Source organism: Triturus cristatus, chromosome 9 (assembly GCF_964204655.1).
Source record: "Triturus cristatus chromosome 9, aTriCri1.1, whole genome shotgun sequence".
Lineage (NCBI taxonomy): Eukaryota > Metazoa > Chordata > Amphibia > Caudata > Salamandridae > Triturus > Triturus cristatus.
The window spans coordinates 1,030,584,199-1,030,598,828 of record NC_140592.1 but is presented as its reverse complement, the minus strand read 5'-3'; the positions used below and the strand labels follow the sequence as shown (position 1 = coordinate 1,030,598,828).

The following is a 14,630-nucleotide window of genomic DNA, read 5'->3' as shown; positions in this document are numbered from 1 at the left end:
AAACCTACACCTGGACACATTCAGCATATTTTAGTGGGTCCCAACTTATTATCAGGTTGGTGGATTCTGTCTGCCCGCGTGTACCCTTGACTTGTGCCCTGGCCAGAATGGTTTCCCTGCTCTGCCAGCAAATCCTCTGCGCTCTCCTCACAAATCTTGACAACCCTACAAGTTGCTCCCTGTTCTTCCCACAGGAACCCTCACTCTATTTTGCAAAGTCCATGCTGTACCCAGGAGCACCCCACTGTATCCATACACTCCTTGTTCTACACAGCAGCTCCCTCACTGTACCCCCAAAATCCTTGATGTGATCACAAGCAACCCCACTAAACCTAGGAACTCCCTGCTCCACCAAACAATATCCCTACTCTTCTGACAAGCTCACTGCTTTACCCACAAGCACCCCCACCAAAAATTCCCTGTACCACCCACCAGCACCCAGGTCTACCTAAAACTCCTTGCTTTGCCCGCAAATTCCCCAGCCACACTCACCAGCACCCTGACTCTACCTACAAACTCCTTATTTTGCCCATAAACTCCCTGATCTGTACACAAGCAGAGACTAGCACTCCCACAGTGCATTAGGTTGTTAAAAGAAAGCCAAGAAGATGGTACATGATGAATGAGCTATTTGGTAACATTAGGTACCCATGCATACAAGCCCCTCCTAATGCCTATAATATGGAGCAGTGGCCCATTTTGTGACCTCAGTAAATTGTGCACAATTATGAGTGGTGAGAAATAGCTATAGGTCCCCCTCTCTTTAGGTGTTCATTTCCCCTTCACTCCTTTGGTTGACAGAAGCTTTAAATATTATTAGTCAAACATGCAAAATCAATTACTGGCACTGTATGTTTATATAATTTGTGTAGCACGCTGTGTAGAACGTAGCCCACTGCTTAAATTGTGGAAGAAATGAAGCGCAGATGGCCAAAGTGTTTCTGAATACCAAGGTTGTCTAGATTTGATTCCATTGCATGCTTCTTTCTTCCACTGGCCTACACTTCCGGTCTCTTTAATGTTTCCATTGCATGGCAGCGATCATAGAGCACCATGTGTAAGCTTTGCACACCTGTTCCATGCCATTTTCATGCAGCATGGGTGCAAGGGCATCCATTACCCTTGTAACTGATAATGCCACTCAGTTACTTGCTGTTATTAGTGTCTGGGTCCAGAATTAAGGAAAGCAAGCAGCCCCTGGAAATACTAGGCCTTTTTTTGAATGCATTTTCCTGACTACAGCATACATCAGACCATTGTCAGTAGGTAGGTGGAAAATGGTAAAAACACTGTTTTTAACAGTTGCATTTCACACCAAATAAATCTCGGATTCGGGAAGGGTATTGTCCCCTCTCCTCCTCAAGATCCACCCCCAAGGTACTGCTCTGCCCGACTCATAATGATGGCCTCAGAGTTTTAAAGTTGGGTATGGGTTGGAGGTAATTAGCTAGATGTATCCCACGTCCCTATCCGAGATAGAGCAAGAACACGTGGGTTGTATTCTTGCCTTGGAGCTCCAGAGGGCATGGATCTTCAGATGTTTTGGAGTAATTTGTTGTAGAGGTGTGTGTGTAAGCAGGCATCTGTCTCTATGTTTAGTACTTGTTTCTAGGTATGACCTGGTCAGAACGGAGTGGCATAATATGGAAATGGTTTATGACACCACTTTAGATGGTGCCACAGAAGGACTAACCCGAGATTCCTTTAAGGAAGCGGGCAGCCGCCTGTAGGAGGAGCGGGACAAACCACCATTCACAGGATTACACACAGACTCCTTTAACTTGTTTTGGCATGCCCAGGGACATGCTCTGCTATCTTAGGCTCTCCACTCTCCCATCTAAAGTCCCAGCATTCCTGGTGCTCAGTTCCAAGAAGCAGTTATCTACCACATTCCAAAAGATTCCTACCCAGTCTCTCCCAGGCTGATATTGTCAACTTATTTACAATTTGACACTATCTCCTCAGGCTCCTCTACTCTCTTAACTCAATCCAAATCAATACTAAACACTGACTATTTGATTGATGAGGTCTGAATATGTGTTGCACTCAAAGCAGACACGGAGCAACAGGAACATTATTCCTAGCGTGACTAAACCTCTTGACCCCCCTCACTCCAATTATCATACCTAAGGTACTTGAGTATAATATGCAGCAAGTCACTCTTGTCTTGTATGTGAAAGTAATAGCCTACTGGGTCACAAAGAGATATTTGAGAGGTTGTGTCACCCATAACTTATCATGGCATGCTTCATCATAGGCAACCTCTCCCTCTGGAGTAGGACGATGCCACTTCAGCTTACTTAACCAAATACAATTGGGAGTTCTTAGATATTACCTTACAGGACAAATTCGTCGGTCCAGATTCAAGATGAAAAATAACTAGGGGTATACGCACAGAATGTTCCTTTATTTTAGGGTACCCCTGATATAGGTTAAAATCGAAGTTGTCAAAATGTAGAATGTAATGGTTCACCTGACCACTAAATAATACCAACATGTTTCGACCTACACTTAGTGCAGTAAATTGATCAAAATGTCTTCGTCAGAGTAAAAGACTTCTTATCTATATTGCACATGCATTATATGCAGATAAATTGAGACAGTTGACCTGATTACGATCTTGGCTGATGGGATACTCCATTACAAATTTGAAGGATATCCTGTCCGCTGTATTACAAGTTCCATAGGATATTATAGAATTTTCATTTGGCATTTGTCAAGCATTTGACGTCGTCATCTCAACCTATGCTACCCCCAAACTGCCGTATGGACATTGCGGACAATGTCGTACAATATAACCGTGGCTTATTAGTCCTTACAGAAATCTGGTTTAATGCTATATCCCATAACATAATGGACCTTCTACTTCTTCCACACTACTCCATCATCAGAAAAAACTGTGTGGGGAGAGTCGGAGGAGGCAACGCAGCTATCTTCAATCTCCTTATAATGCAGAGCAATACCCAATTTCCTATTTTTGACATTTCAATGCCTAACTGTATCTAAACGTACAGCACATTTGCCCATTCAGAATGAATGCCATTTATGACCAACTGGGTAATAATACAGCTTTTATCGGGGAATACATGGATCGTGCAAATTAGCAATCAATACAAAGTGATCTTTCTAGGAGACTTCAATATTTATTGGAGCACCACAGAAGACTCAGCAGTCAACCATTCTGCTTCTTGTCTTTCTGGAAATTATCTGATCCAACATAACCGTAGACCAGTACACAAAAGGCCATCCATACTTTGCTGAATGCCTTCCAAAGAAGACCTGCTCTCAGTGGATGAACACATTCCAGAAGACTGATCCAATCATTTTTGTATTCCCTTTTCTCTGTGGGTTTCGCATTCCATGACCCTGTGCCAACCTAAAAGAGCGGTAGCCTGGTTTCCTGACACCATGAACATTATCATCAACATACTTAGCAACAGAAGGTTCTACTGCCCATCAGCTACGTCACAGATATCAATAACTCGACTGCCAATTGTTTTGATATCTTTCAGATCAGCTGGATGAGCTAGCTCCACTCCAGAGCAAAAAGAAAAGTCCTAAACCAGCAGCTCCCTAGTTCAGAAAAGCAGCATATGGGGAAAGAAGAGCCCTAATAATTCTGGAGAAGAAAGAGAGGCAATTCCTCTCCACCACTACCCTCACATCTCTCCAAAATGCACGATCACTATGCAAATGAAAATCTTTTCTATGAGAAATCAATTCACTTTAGATCCCTTCTTGGCTCATTCAAAACTGACTTAGCAACTCTTTGATTCGGTCAAAACTGTTAACAGCCCTTCCATATCTGATTACCATCCTTGAAAGCAGATGTATTTGCATAGTTGTTTGACTGCAAAGTAAAATAGTTTTTGTGTCGAGATGATCATCCTAATCTGACTACTATTTGACATAATTAGGAAGGAAGAGTTACTTAACACCGTCATGAAGCTCAAACCAATTTTTGGACCCTATCCTGGGTAACATTGCCAAAGCCCTTAACACACACTTGACCTTTGAATAGCTTATTAATCAGTAAACCTCTGTGCACTCCTTGACACACTTAAAAATCGAATGCGTAGTGATGGTGTGGTTCTCAGATGGTTTGAATCATTCTTCATGGGCAGGTTGCAAAGGAAAGGAACTGATGAATGTTTGTCAAGACTGATGGCCTTAGATCAAGGGGTCCCTCTGGATTCTGTCCTCACTCCGACCTTATTCAACCTTTATACCGAACCTCTTGGAGTCTTACTAAGAAAATCGCATTTCTTGTTTTATCAATATGTGGATGATACCCAATTATATGCTTAAAGGTCTCCTCTCAATGCCATCAACCTCAACACAGTTCAAGACTTGATGACTTCACATCATGTAAAACTGATCCCACCCAAAACTGAATTGCTCCTCATAGCCTCATCGAAATCACCGCTTCCTGTCCAATCCTGTATGGACATACTCAGCATCCTTAACAGCAAACCTACTAATGTGAACAGTGCCAAATCAGGAGTCATCCTAGATAAAAGGCTCAACTTGCAACTTAATCGCAAATCAACGCCATTGCCAGAATTGCACAATATAAGTGTTGTCTTCTCTTTCGAATTCACTGCTACATTCAAGAGCAAGATCTGAAAACTCTTGTTCACTCACTGCTGTTTTCTAGAATCTACTACTGTAACTCTCTCTTGCTGGTCCTTTCAAATCTCCTCTCACTTCTCTTAAATCAGTCCCGCGTTCAGCAGAATGTTTTGTCTGTGGGGCCGAAAGGAGCGACCAAATTTCACAGATGCTGGTTACACTCTTCTTGCTGCCCATTGAAGCCCAGGTCTTATACACAATGGCTTGTATCTCTCATAAGGCTCTACACGCATCTGATCCATGTTACCTGACTGACAAGCTTGCACTGGGGGCACTAAACCATTGCAAAATGCTGAAACACTGCTGCTAGAATCCATGTCCTTTAAAGGGGAATGACTTATGGTTTAATCCTGATCAAGAAGTTGACCATAATATAGAACTCCTCATCTCCGAACTTATGCACACCACTTTGAAGGTTATCTTTAAATCAGAGGTGAAAGCCCTTCTCCTTCAAAGACATTTTAGCTTACCTCTCCTCCCCAGTATGACCTCTCTGGTAGTCTCCACACTGATTGGTGCGTTGGGATTTACAGCCCTACCTCCATTTCATTAGACTCCATCTTGAACGTGGCAACAGTCAGCATTCTGTTACGCACATTTTATGACTGTTGCAACATGCACTATACTCAGGGCCATTGGAATTATGCAATTGTGTGTCTGCTGCGTCTTCGGATAATGTAATTTGTGCCTTATGTAATGATCTGCTTATATACCGTAATGTATCAACATGTTTGGATTATGTTAATTTGTACCTTATGTAAAGATCTATTTCTAAAGCACCTTTGGGTATTGTCCACGCTATATAAAAATGCATAAATAAATCAATGTAGGCTTGCCAGCTTTCAAATAACGTTCACCATGTGTGAGTAGGTGGGGGAGCTTAAAGAGGTGGGGCATAAGGGGAGGGCGTGGTCGTATTTCCATTGAATTTACGAGGCGTGGGACGGGTCTTGGTGCTGGCAACTTACTCCTCATCCCCTCCCCAAAACAGAAGCTAAAGAGGCATCTAAAAATATCCTGGGGGGCTTGCAAACCCCCCATGAGCATCAGAAGTGCCCACCTTCAACCATGACCTGAAAATGCACACTGCACAGGGGTTTCTAGTAGGGTTGAGCAGAACTTGCTGAGTTTCACTCCACAGAATTTCACGGAGATAAATAAAAACTCTGCGAGAATCCGAGTTTTGCAAATGGGCGGAAAATATGCAGCTTTCGCAGAAATTTAGCACCGGTAGCTCGAACAGCGCTGAAAAATCTGTGCAATCAGCACTATGAGTTGCGCAAGATTTTTCTGCCTTTTTTAGTTGAGTTTGCTGCCACTCGGACATAAAATATACTTGAGCATCAGCAAATGTACTCGAGTGGCAGCCCTCCGACTGTGACCACTCGTGTTAGAAAATCACGCTGGGGGACATCAAATCTTGCTCGAATTTTGTGCAGCCTCACAGGAGAAAAATTCCACCACACTGCGATTGGCAGAATTTGTCAGGGACTCCGCGTTAAAGAGTAATGAGGAGTGACCAAAATTCTGCCAATTCCATGGACGAAATGAAACATTCCGCCCACACCTAGTTTCCAGCTCATGGTATCTACCACTGTGTGACATCTGCTTCTTGCTGGGGGACTGTTTGAGCAGAACCACTGTCATGTGACACTTGGGGACCTTGTGTGTTGGCAAGTCTGGAGATGTTTTCTCTAGGCTCATTAAAGCTGCAGCTGTACTTTGCAACACTGTTAGTTTGCTGGAGAGATCACAGACTTGAACTAACAAACGTGGAGATGTGAACTTCAAAACCTTACAGAATGCAGCACTGTTTTTTCCTCTCTTCTACTGTAAATAAATATTATCTGTTTTTGACATACTTACTGTTATCAGTATAGGTTTGAAGGATTAATGTCTTAAATCGCCTTAACACAAAAGAATTCATCACGAAATGGGAATGCTGATCCACACACTGTTCCTTCTCAGCAGGAATATAAGTGTGCTATGCTCTACAACAGTATATTAGTCTTAGAAACTCAAACATTCATAGTTAGATTGGTGGATATTGTGGTGCTACACACTATAGACAGACTCTGTAATCTCCCATCTCTTGCCCGAAATGACTTGCTCTATCCAGAAGTTCCCTTTTTCTACCTATAAGCTCCCCCTTAGCTCCAAGGCTCCTGCTGTACCCTCAGATCACACAAGGTCTATCATTCTACCCACTAGCCTCCAATTTTCATTAACATGTTTTATCCATAGTCTCTCCCTGCTCTACTTGCATTATTTCCATTGTTGGTCCATGTTCGGTCCACAAGTCTCCAATATCGACCCACACATCTATCGGCTCAACCCACAACCTCCCTGGTTTACCCCCGAGTCTCTATGATAGACCTGCGACTCTCACTGGTTTATACACAAATCTGAGTGATAAGCTCACAAGTCTGCCTTGCTCTATTCAGAAGTATTTGAATCTCTACCTGTAAGCCTCTGCTGCTCTATCCACAAGTCTCCACAACCTCTCCACAAGTCGGTCCTATCCAGATGTATGTTCCTCTCTTGCCACCAGTTTCTTACTACCTCTGCAGACTTTAGGCACACGTCTCATCCACTTCATCTGCAGGTCTCCACTGCTCTGCCGAAGAATCTCTCCCGTTTCACACACAAGGTCTACACTCCTCCATAGGTTGGCCTCTCCACCCAACCCCTTTCAAGTCTCTAGTCTTCACTTTTCAGTGCTCCTGTAATTTAAACCATGTACCTCAGAGTCCACCTGAAATCCCACAATTCTGGTTCATGAGTTATTTTGTTTCAGAGAAAGAAGGGAAAAGGCACTTGTAAGGCTGGGGCTTTCAGTCGATTATCTAAGAGTAAAATAAATGAATTCAGGTGCAGCACTGAGTTAATTCGCTAGAAACAAGAAAGACATTCCCTAACGTTGATGTTCTGATGTTGTACATTAGGGACCAGGTAGCCGTGTCACACTCCACCACCATGGACGACCACACATTTGACCCATGCTATGGGCAACCAGCCAACCTCTTCACATACTCCTGCTATAGAAGGCCAGCCAGATGCTTTACATACCCCAGCTACTGCCAACCAGCCAGCCTCTTCACACACCCCTGATATGGTAGACCAGCCATCGTCTTCATACACCCCTGGTACAGATAACCAACAAGCCTCTTCACACACCCCAGCTATGTACAACAAGCCAGCCTCTTCACACACCCTGATTCGGATGACCAGCCAGCCTCTTCACATACCCCAGCTAAGACCTACCAGTCAGCGACTTCACAACCCCTTCAATGGACGACCAGCTAGCCTCTTCACATACCCCAGCTATTGCTGACCAGCCAGCCTCTTTACACAACCCTGCTATGTACGACTAGCCAGCGTCTTCACACACCCATGCTTCGGATGACCAGCCACCCTCTTCACATATCCATTCTATGGTTGACCAGCCTGCCTCTACACCTACCCGTGCTACAGATGACCAGCCAGCCTCTTCACAAACCCCTGGTATGGACGACCAGCCTTCCTCTTCGCCCACCCCTACTATAGACGACCAGCCAGCATCTTCACAAGCCCCTGCTATGGACGGCCATCCAGCATCTACACACATCCCTTCTATGGATGATCAACCAACTTCTTCACACACCCATGCTATGTGTGTAGGTAGAATAATCTCTCACTGTTGTGCATACATATAAAAAGAAAACCAAATATCCTGTGTTTTCAGGGGCAACTGTACATTATTTAACAGACACTGACACATTTACGGATCCACTATATACTCATCTTTGATGACTTCCTTTCAATTAGAACCCTCAAACAAAAACCTACCTCGTCCATTGTTAATCCACAAAAAAATGCAACAATTTGTGCACTTTTTCTTCTTTATATGAACCGACTTCTCAGCTCATCCCAAAAGAAAATAACCAAGATGTATAAACGTCAAAGACAAAGTGTTATTTTGACCACGTTCTTCCACTCTAATTTATGCTTAGAGTTCATAAAAGACCAAACTATTGTGTGTCCTATTACACCTGACATAGGCAGTCACTGGTGAACTTTTGTTGTACTCTACTCACGGCATAATCTGGCAGAGATCTATTTACTGTATTACTCCACCACTGTGATCTGTAGTTTACTCGAAGGCAAGCTCCATCAGTGAGCCCTGGCATTGACATACGTTGTCACTGTGTCCTATTACACCCTTCTCAGACACAGACACTGGCATACTTCATTTGTGTGCCCTATTTCATTCTTTTCTTTGGCCTGCCATGGCAGAGATCTCATTAGATTCTATTCATTGACATATTCCCTTTGTGGGTCCATCTGTAGTTGCTCATTGGCTTACTCCACCAGTGTACCCTATTATTATCTGGTCATTGCATACTCTGTCACTGTTCACTGTTGTTGCATTTGTCATTGATCCATTCGAAGTAACCTAATGAATTTAGCACATGAACATATTTCATCAGCATGCCTTATTGTTATCTACTTGTTGATACAGTCCATTAGTGTGTCCTGTTTTTAGGTTGAGCCTACTAGACAATGGAGGCATTGTGTGGCTTACCAAGAACATAGTGGGGCTAAGAACCTGCCCATTGCTTACCATTGGTTTAGTTTCCTGTCACTCTCATTTGCCTGCTTCTTATTCGTGTCCCAGTGTATCAATCTTGTTTGTCCCTCCCATGGAGCACTGCCTCCTTTTTTATTAATATTATTTTTTAAACAATTTTAATTTCCATTTCATTGTATCACAGTTGTTAGGCATACAAATACGACAAGTAAGCAAAATTTGACAGCTATGCGATACGGCACATTAGTCCGATAAGGCCCTGGGGCACAAGTAAAACCAAGGGGACATTACAATTGTATCGTGCGTGTTTTGCGGCATGGTGTAGGTCCTGTTAAATTGCAGTGCCTGCCTGTCAGTATGCTACATCGTGAGATGGAAGGCCGGTTTGTTAAAGGAAAGAATCAACCGGCACAGGTGCCTAACTGGGGGTTAAAACTTAGGGGGTTCGGTCGGGGGATCTAGTTTGTCTGCTTTGTTCTTTGGGGACTAAGGAAACTGCTTCATCGTGTGTCATCATGAGCTACGGGGATTCTACCACCGACGTTGGAGATACTGTTGGGCTGTGGTGTTACGTGTTGTCTCAGTATGGAGCACTGCCTCCTTATCATTGCTTTGGAAAGCAACTCTGCTTGCTTTTCAAGCACTACTTTGTTCTTTTGTGTAAAGCACTCAATGAGAGTACATGTGTATACGAGCTGTCTCCCTCATGCACTTCTCACCCCCGGCGTTCATGTGGCTCTCTGTCGCCTGAGTGCTCCTCCCTTTTGTGCTCCCTCGATTGCTTCTCCCCATTGCCTCCACATGTCCTCCATGTTCCTTCCCCACCTGCGTCACCCTTTCATAGCTGTTCCCCCCATGTCTTCCATGTTGCTTTCGGTTGCTTTCACCATCCACCTGCCCCCCCCCCCCTTGTCGCTTGTACCTCCCTCCCACCATATTGCGCTTCCTCCCCATGTTGCTGCTGTCTTCCCTCGTTGTCACCCATGTTCTTCCTCCCCCCAACACTCCCCACCCCGTGCCTCACTTTAAAAAGGCTGTTGCACAATTCATTTTCTTTTTGTTACTAATCCAAATCGGATCAATAATTACAATGTTAAAAAAAGCACCCACATCAAAGGCTTTAAAAAAAAATAACTTTAGACACGTTGCACAGCATCAGGGATGTGCCTAAAAACCATTGGCAAATCCAGAAGGCCACAAAGCATGAACTAATGGCTTTGAAAGTGCTTGTTATCTTTACTTTGGCATCCTGTAGCTGCATGACCTATTGTACCCGTTTCCTTGGCATTCTCGTGTAGTGTATCCTGATGTGCCAGCTAACTAGCACTCAGTCAGTGTACACAATTGTACCTAGCTTGTTGGCCTCGTCGTCAGAATACCCTGTGGTACTCTTTTTGTGGCCCTACTGTACCCGTGTGTGTGTCAGCGTCCAGCAGGAAGATAGAAAAGGAAAGATTAGAAGAAAGGTATTTGAGACAGAATCGAGATATAAAGAGAAATAGGAAGTGAGGGAGACAGTAAGAGAGGAAGATTAGTAAAGTGTGAGGCAAAGAAAGAGAGAACAATAGGAAGTGAGAGAGAAAGTAAGAAAGGAAGTGAAGTGGCAGGCAAAGAGACAGAGAGAACGAGTGTGAGGAAGACAGTGGGAGACAAAAAGAGGGACAAGAAAAAGAGAGACAAAGAGCGAGAGAGAAAAAGGGCAGAAAAGAGAGAACGCCTCAGAGGGAGAGTTGGAATCCACCTAAATCGACAATCGTAGAGAGGGGGAGTGACCAAGAGCAGATTACGTTTGCAGTAACTACCTATTCACCCTATTTTGCTCAATAACTGCTGGGGTTGCGGGATTTCCTTTCCCAGTACAATCTCCCGTCTCCCTGCTGTGCTCCCTTGAGTGTGTATTTAACACCTCCTTGTCTTGTGCCCCCTCATCAGGTTCTTGTCTGTGATTAAACGTGGGCCCTACAGGCGGTATTTGCTTCCTCTAGGGGTTCTTTGAAGTCTTGTGTGTACTCCTTGTTAGAGGATCTCTTTGTGTTTCCAAAAGGCTTATGTTTACAGTAATTAATTTTGGTGTCCTCAGAACCATCTTCACCTCGTACCAACTGGAGGAGCTGGAGAAGGCCTTCAACGATGCGCATTACCCTGATGTGTACGCTAGGGAGATGCTAGCCATGAAAACTGAGCTTCCGGAGGACAGGATACAGGTAGGAGGTCATTAATTATCCCACCTTTACCACCATTGCCGTTGTTTCCGTCACCTTTCTCATCATCTCTTATCATCACCACAACTGTTGTTGTCCCATTCATCTGCAACACGTTCACCCATATAGCAACGATGATGATTGTTAGCATCCTCAATGTCACCTCTACCACGACTGCCGCTGTTACCATCCTCACAGTCATTGTAACCGCCATGGATCTCAACGTCCTCACCTTCATAGTCAACACAATCACTATGGGCTTCACCATACTCTCCATGACAACTACCAACACAATAACCATTGTGGTTACCGTCCTCGCTATCGCAGCACATCAACTAGCGATCACACTGTCCTCATCCTAGTCATCAACACAACTCTGAGTGTCACCATCCTCCATTTTGCTGCTACATTGACTAATACTGTAACCATTTTCACAGTCACCTCAACAAACATGGGTCTCAGCATCCTCATCTTTATAGTCTTCACAATCACCATGGGCTTCACTGTATTATCCATTGCAGCCACCAATACTGCAACCATTGGTCACTGTCCTCACGATCCCAGCACAACAACCATCGGTCACACTGTCCTCATCATCGTCCTCGCCTACATAGCAACCATAACTGCCACTGTCCTCAATGTCGCCACTTCAATAACTATTGCTGTCACCATCTTCACCATCACCCATACCACAACAACTGCCTTCAACATCCGAATACCCACCACAATACCTCACCTTCACAGTCACCAACACATTATGCATGGCAGCCACCATCCTCACCATCACTATTACCACATTAACCATTACTCTTATGGTCCTCAACATCATAGTCCCTGATTAAACAACCATTAGGGTAACCATCTTCTTTATGATCAGCCTTGGATCAAAGGCATCTACAGAAAAGTCATGTTGTCACCATTCTCACTGTCACAGCAACCACTGCAACCATGGGTTACATCATTCTCATAGATACCACAACAATAGCCTTGTTGTCATCGTCCTCCCCGTCACAGTCATCAACACAACAGCCATGGCAGCCACCATCCTCACTATTTCAGTCGCCACAACAACCTTACCATCTTCACGGCCACCAAAACAACATGCATGCTTTCACAGTCTTCACCACCTCAACCGCCACAACAAACTTGGGTCTTCACCTTCTTAGTCCCCAAAACAACCACTGTGGTCATAGTCCTCACTGTCATTGTTACCATAACTGTGAGACTCACCATTCTCACCATCACAGTCACCACCACAACAACCATGGCTGGCATGGTCATAGTCACACCAGCACTTAGAGCCATCATGGTCACTACTTCCTCCTTCACCACCGCACTCACCACCATAGAAGGCAATCGCCACGACCACCTTCTTAATCATCACTTCTCTGGTCACAGTGCAGACTGTAGAATCCTGAGATGGGCTGTTATGATGAACATACTGGCCAGAACAATGCTCTTGGGGCTATAAGGATAAAGATGAGTGTAGGCCAGGATGCTGCGTGCATTCCCTCTCTCCCTAACACAAGAACAAATTCAAAGTTATTTGTGGTTCAAGTTCTCAACTTATTACAAAATGTAATAAATATAATGTTTGTTGGAATAGAGAATGGAGTTATTGTTGACTTGTCCACCATCTCAAAGCTCATAGTATAACTGTACATTCTTACTGACAGCATTTCGCAACATGAATTGCGCTACAGCATTATCAGCCAGCCACTGCCTCCAACTTGCCTGACTGTGGGAACATGTGCAAAGGTAAACCCACGCCCTCAGAACAGACTCTTAGCATTTCCCACTCTTTCAGGCCTGCAGATCAGCGATTTTCTCCCCAAGGGTAATACCGCTCTCCCGGTCCACGACTGGGACAAACTTGGCATTTTAATCTGTTGCAATGATGGCATAATCATTGCTCAGTTTGCGAAAAAAGTTCCTGGGCCCAAACATTTTCTGTACCAGCTGCTGCCCACTCCTGGCACTACCTGCTGGTGCCGCCCCTATAGTTCTGTTCCTTTCTTTAGCATAGGTTCCATCTCAAATCTATTGCTGCACAGACCCCACGGAATCAGTTGTTCATTCTTGCAGTCCATATTATGCTTGGATAATATGAGGGTTCTTCTAAGGGTGGAGAGGGCAGGGCGGGCATCGGCTGTGGCTGCTTTCTCCGCCCCACGTCCCCCAACTAAGTTTGGGGTTGAAAAGTCTACAGTTAAAACAGTTCGTGGCAGTTGGGGACCCAAATTACAGGCAATCCTGTTGTGAATGGCTAATGTTTGAAGTGCATACACTCCCTCCAGTTGGGGAAAAAACTATTTTTTTTTTTTAAACCAAAAAAGTGAGTTCTGGGCAGCCAAGTGTGTGGTGAATCGGAGGACGGGACTGCAAGCTCGGCACGGAAGGAGTGTGGGGTATTTTTGACACTCTTCCTGCTGATTGGGAAAGGAAAGGCGGTAAGAGCAGAAGACACCCTACAGAGGTCACAGGAAGTAATCCGCCGCTGGCTTCTCAGAGGGAATACCTCTGGTCTGGATGTTGCACTTGTTCTGGAGGTGTTCTTCCGCGTCTAGAATGGCTGCCAAATTGCCCCATCTGTAGCAGTGTGCCGCCCACAGTCAGCACAGTCTCATTGAAATGTCATTTATAACCTTCGATGACCAACTGGTGCGCCTAGCAGTTCATGTCTATGTCGGTGACAAGATTGAACTGTGCCACTATGTCACTGCTAAAATGGTAGCCAGTTTGATTCTGGATGGATGGGAACAGTCCATCATGCACTTTTTCTATCGATGATGGCACACAGGCTAAGTTTTCAAAGATCTTGGTGCAGTGCTACCACACTGCGACTGAGCCATACTTGTGCAGCATTCATCAAAAAAGCCGTTGAAGTATGTAATCAGTCGTCTCTTATGGTTCCTCCAAACAGTGGTGGCTCCTCCGCTAAAATGAAGGAGCACCACCCCACTGCCTCGGAGCAGCAAAAGAAAGGAAAAAATAAAATGATAATAACTAATGTTATTATCATTGTATTTTGCCATCCTGCAGCGGCAGCTTGCGTTAGGGGGCGGGGCTGAAGAGCAAAGTGCGCAATGACTGTTTGGTCAACCCTCTCGGGCTGCCCAAAACAGTCATGTGCACTTCCCCCTTCTCCATGCAGGCCGCATTACATCCTGCATGGAGAACATGCCCACCCCTAGAGCCCCTAGCTGTGCACCCTGTCACGGCGCTCA

At 44.7% G+C, this 14,630-nt stretch overlaps 1 protein-coding gene across 2 annotated transcripts in view; it reads left to right on the top strand.

The window, feature by feature from the left end:
* The window catches only part of VSX2 (visual system homeobox 2), a 99,075-nt gene that overhangs the window by 44,221 nt on the left and 40,224 nt on the right, over positions 1-14,630 (top strand). For both annotated transcript variants that reach the window (XM_085626774.1, XM_085626773.1), the window contains exon 3: positions 11,283-11,406. In XM_085626774.1, the coding sequence (XP_085482900.1) occupies positions 11,283-11,406 (124 nt within the window). The remainder of the gene's footprint in view (positions 1-11,282; positions 11,407-14,630) is intronic.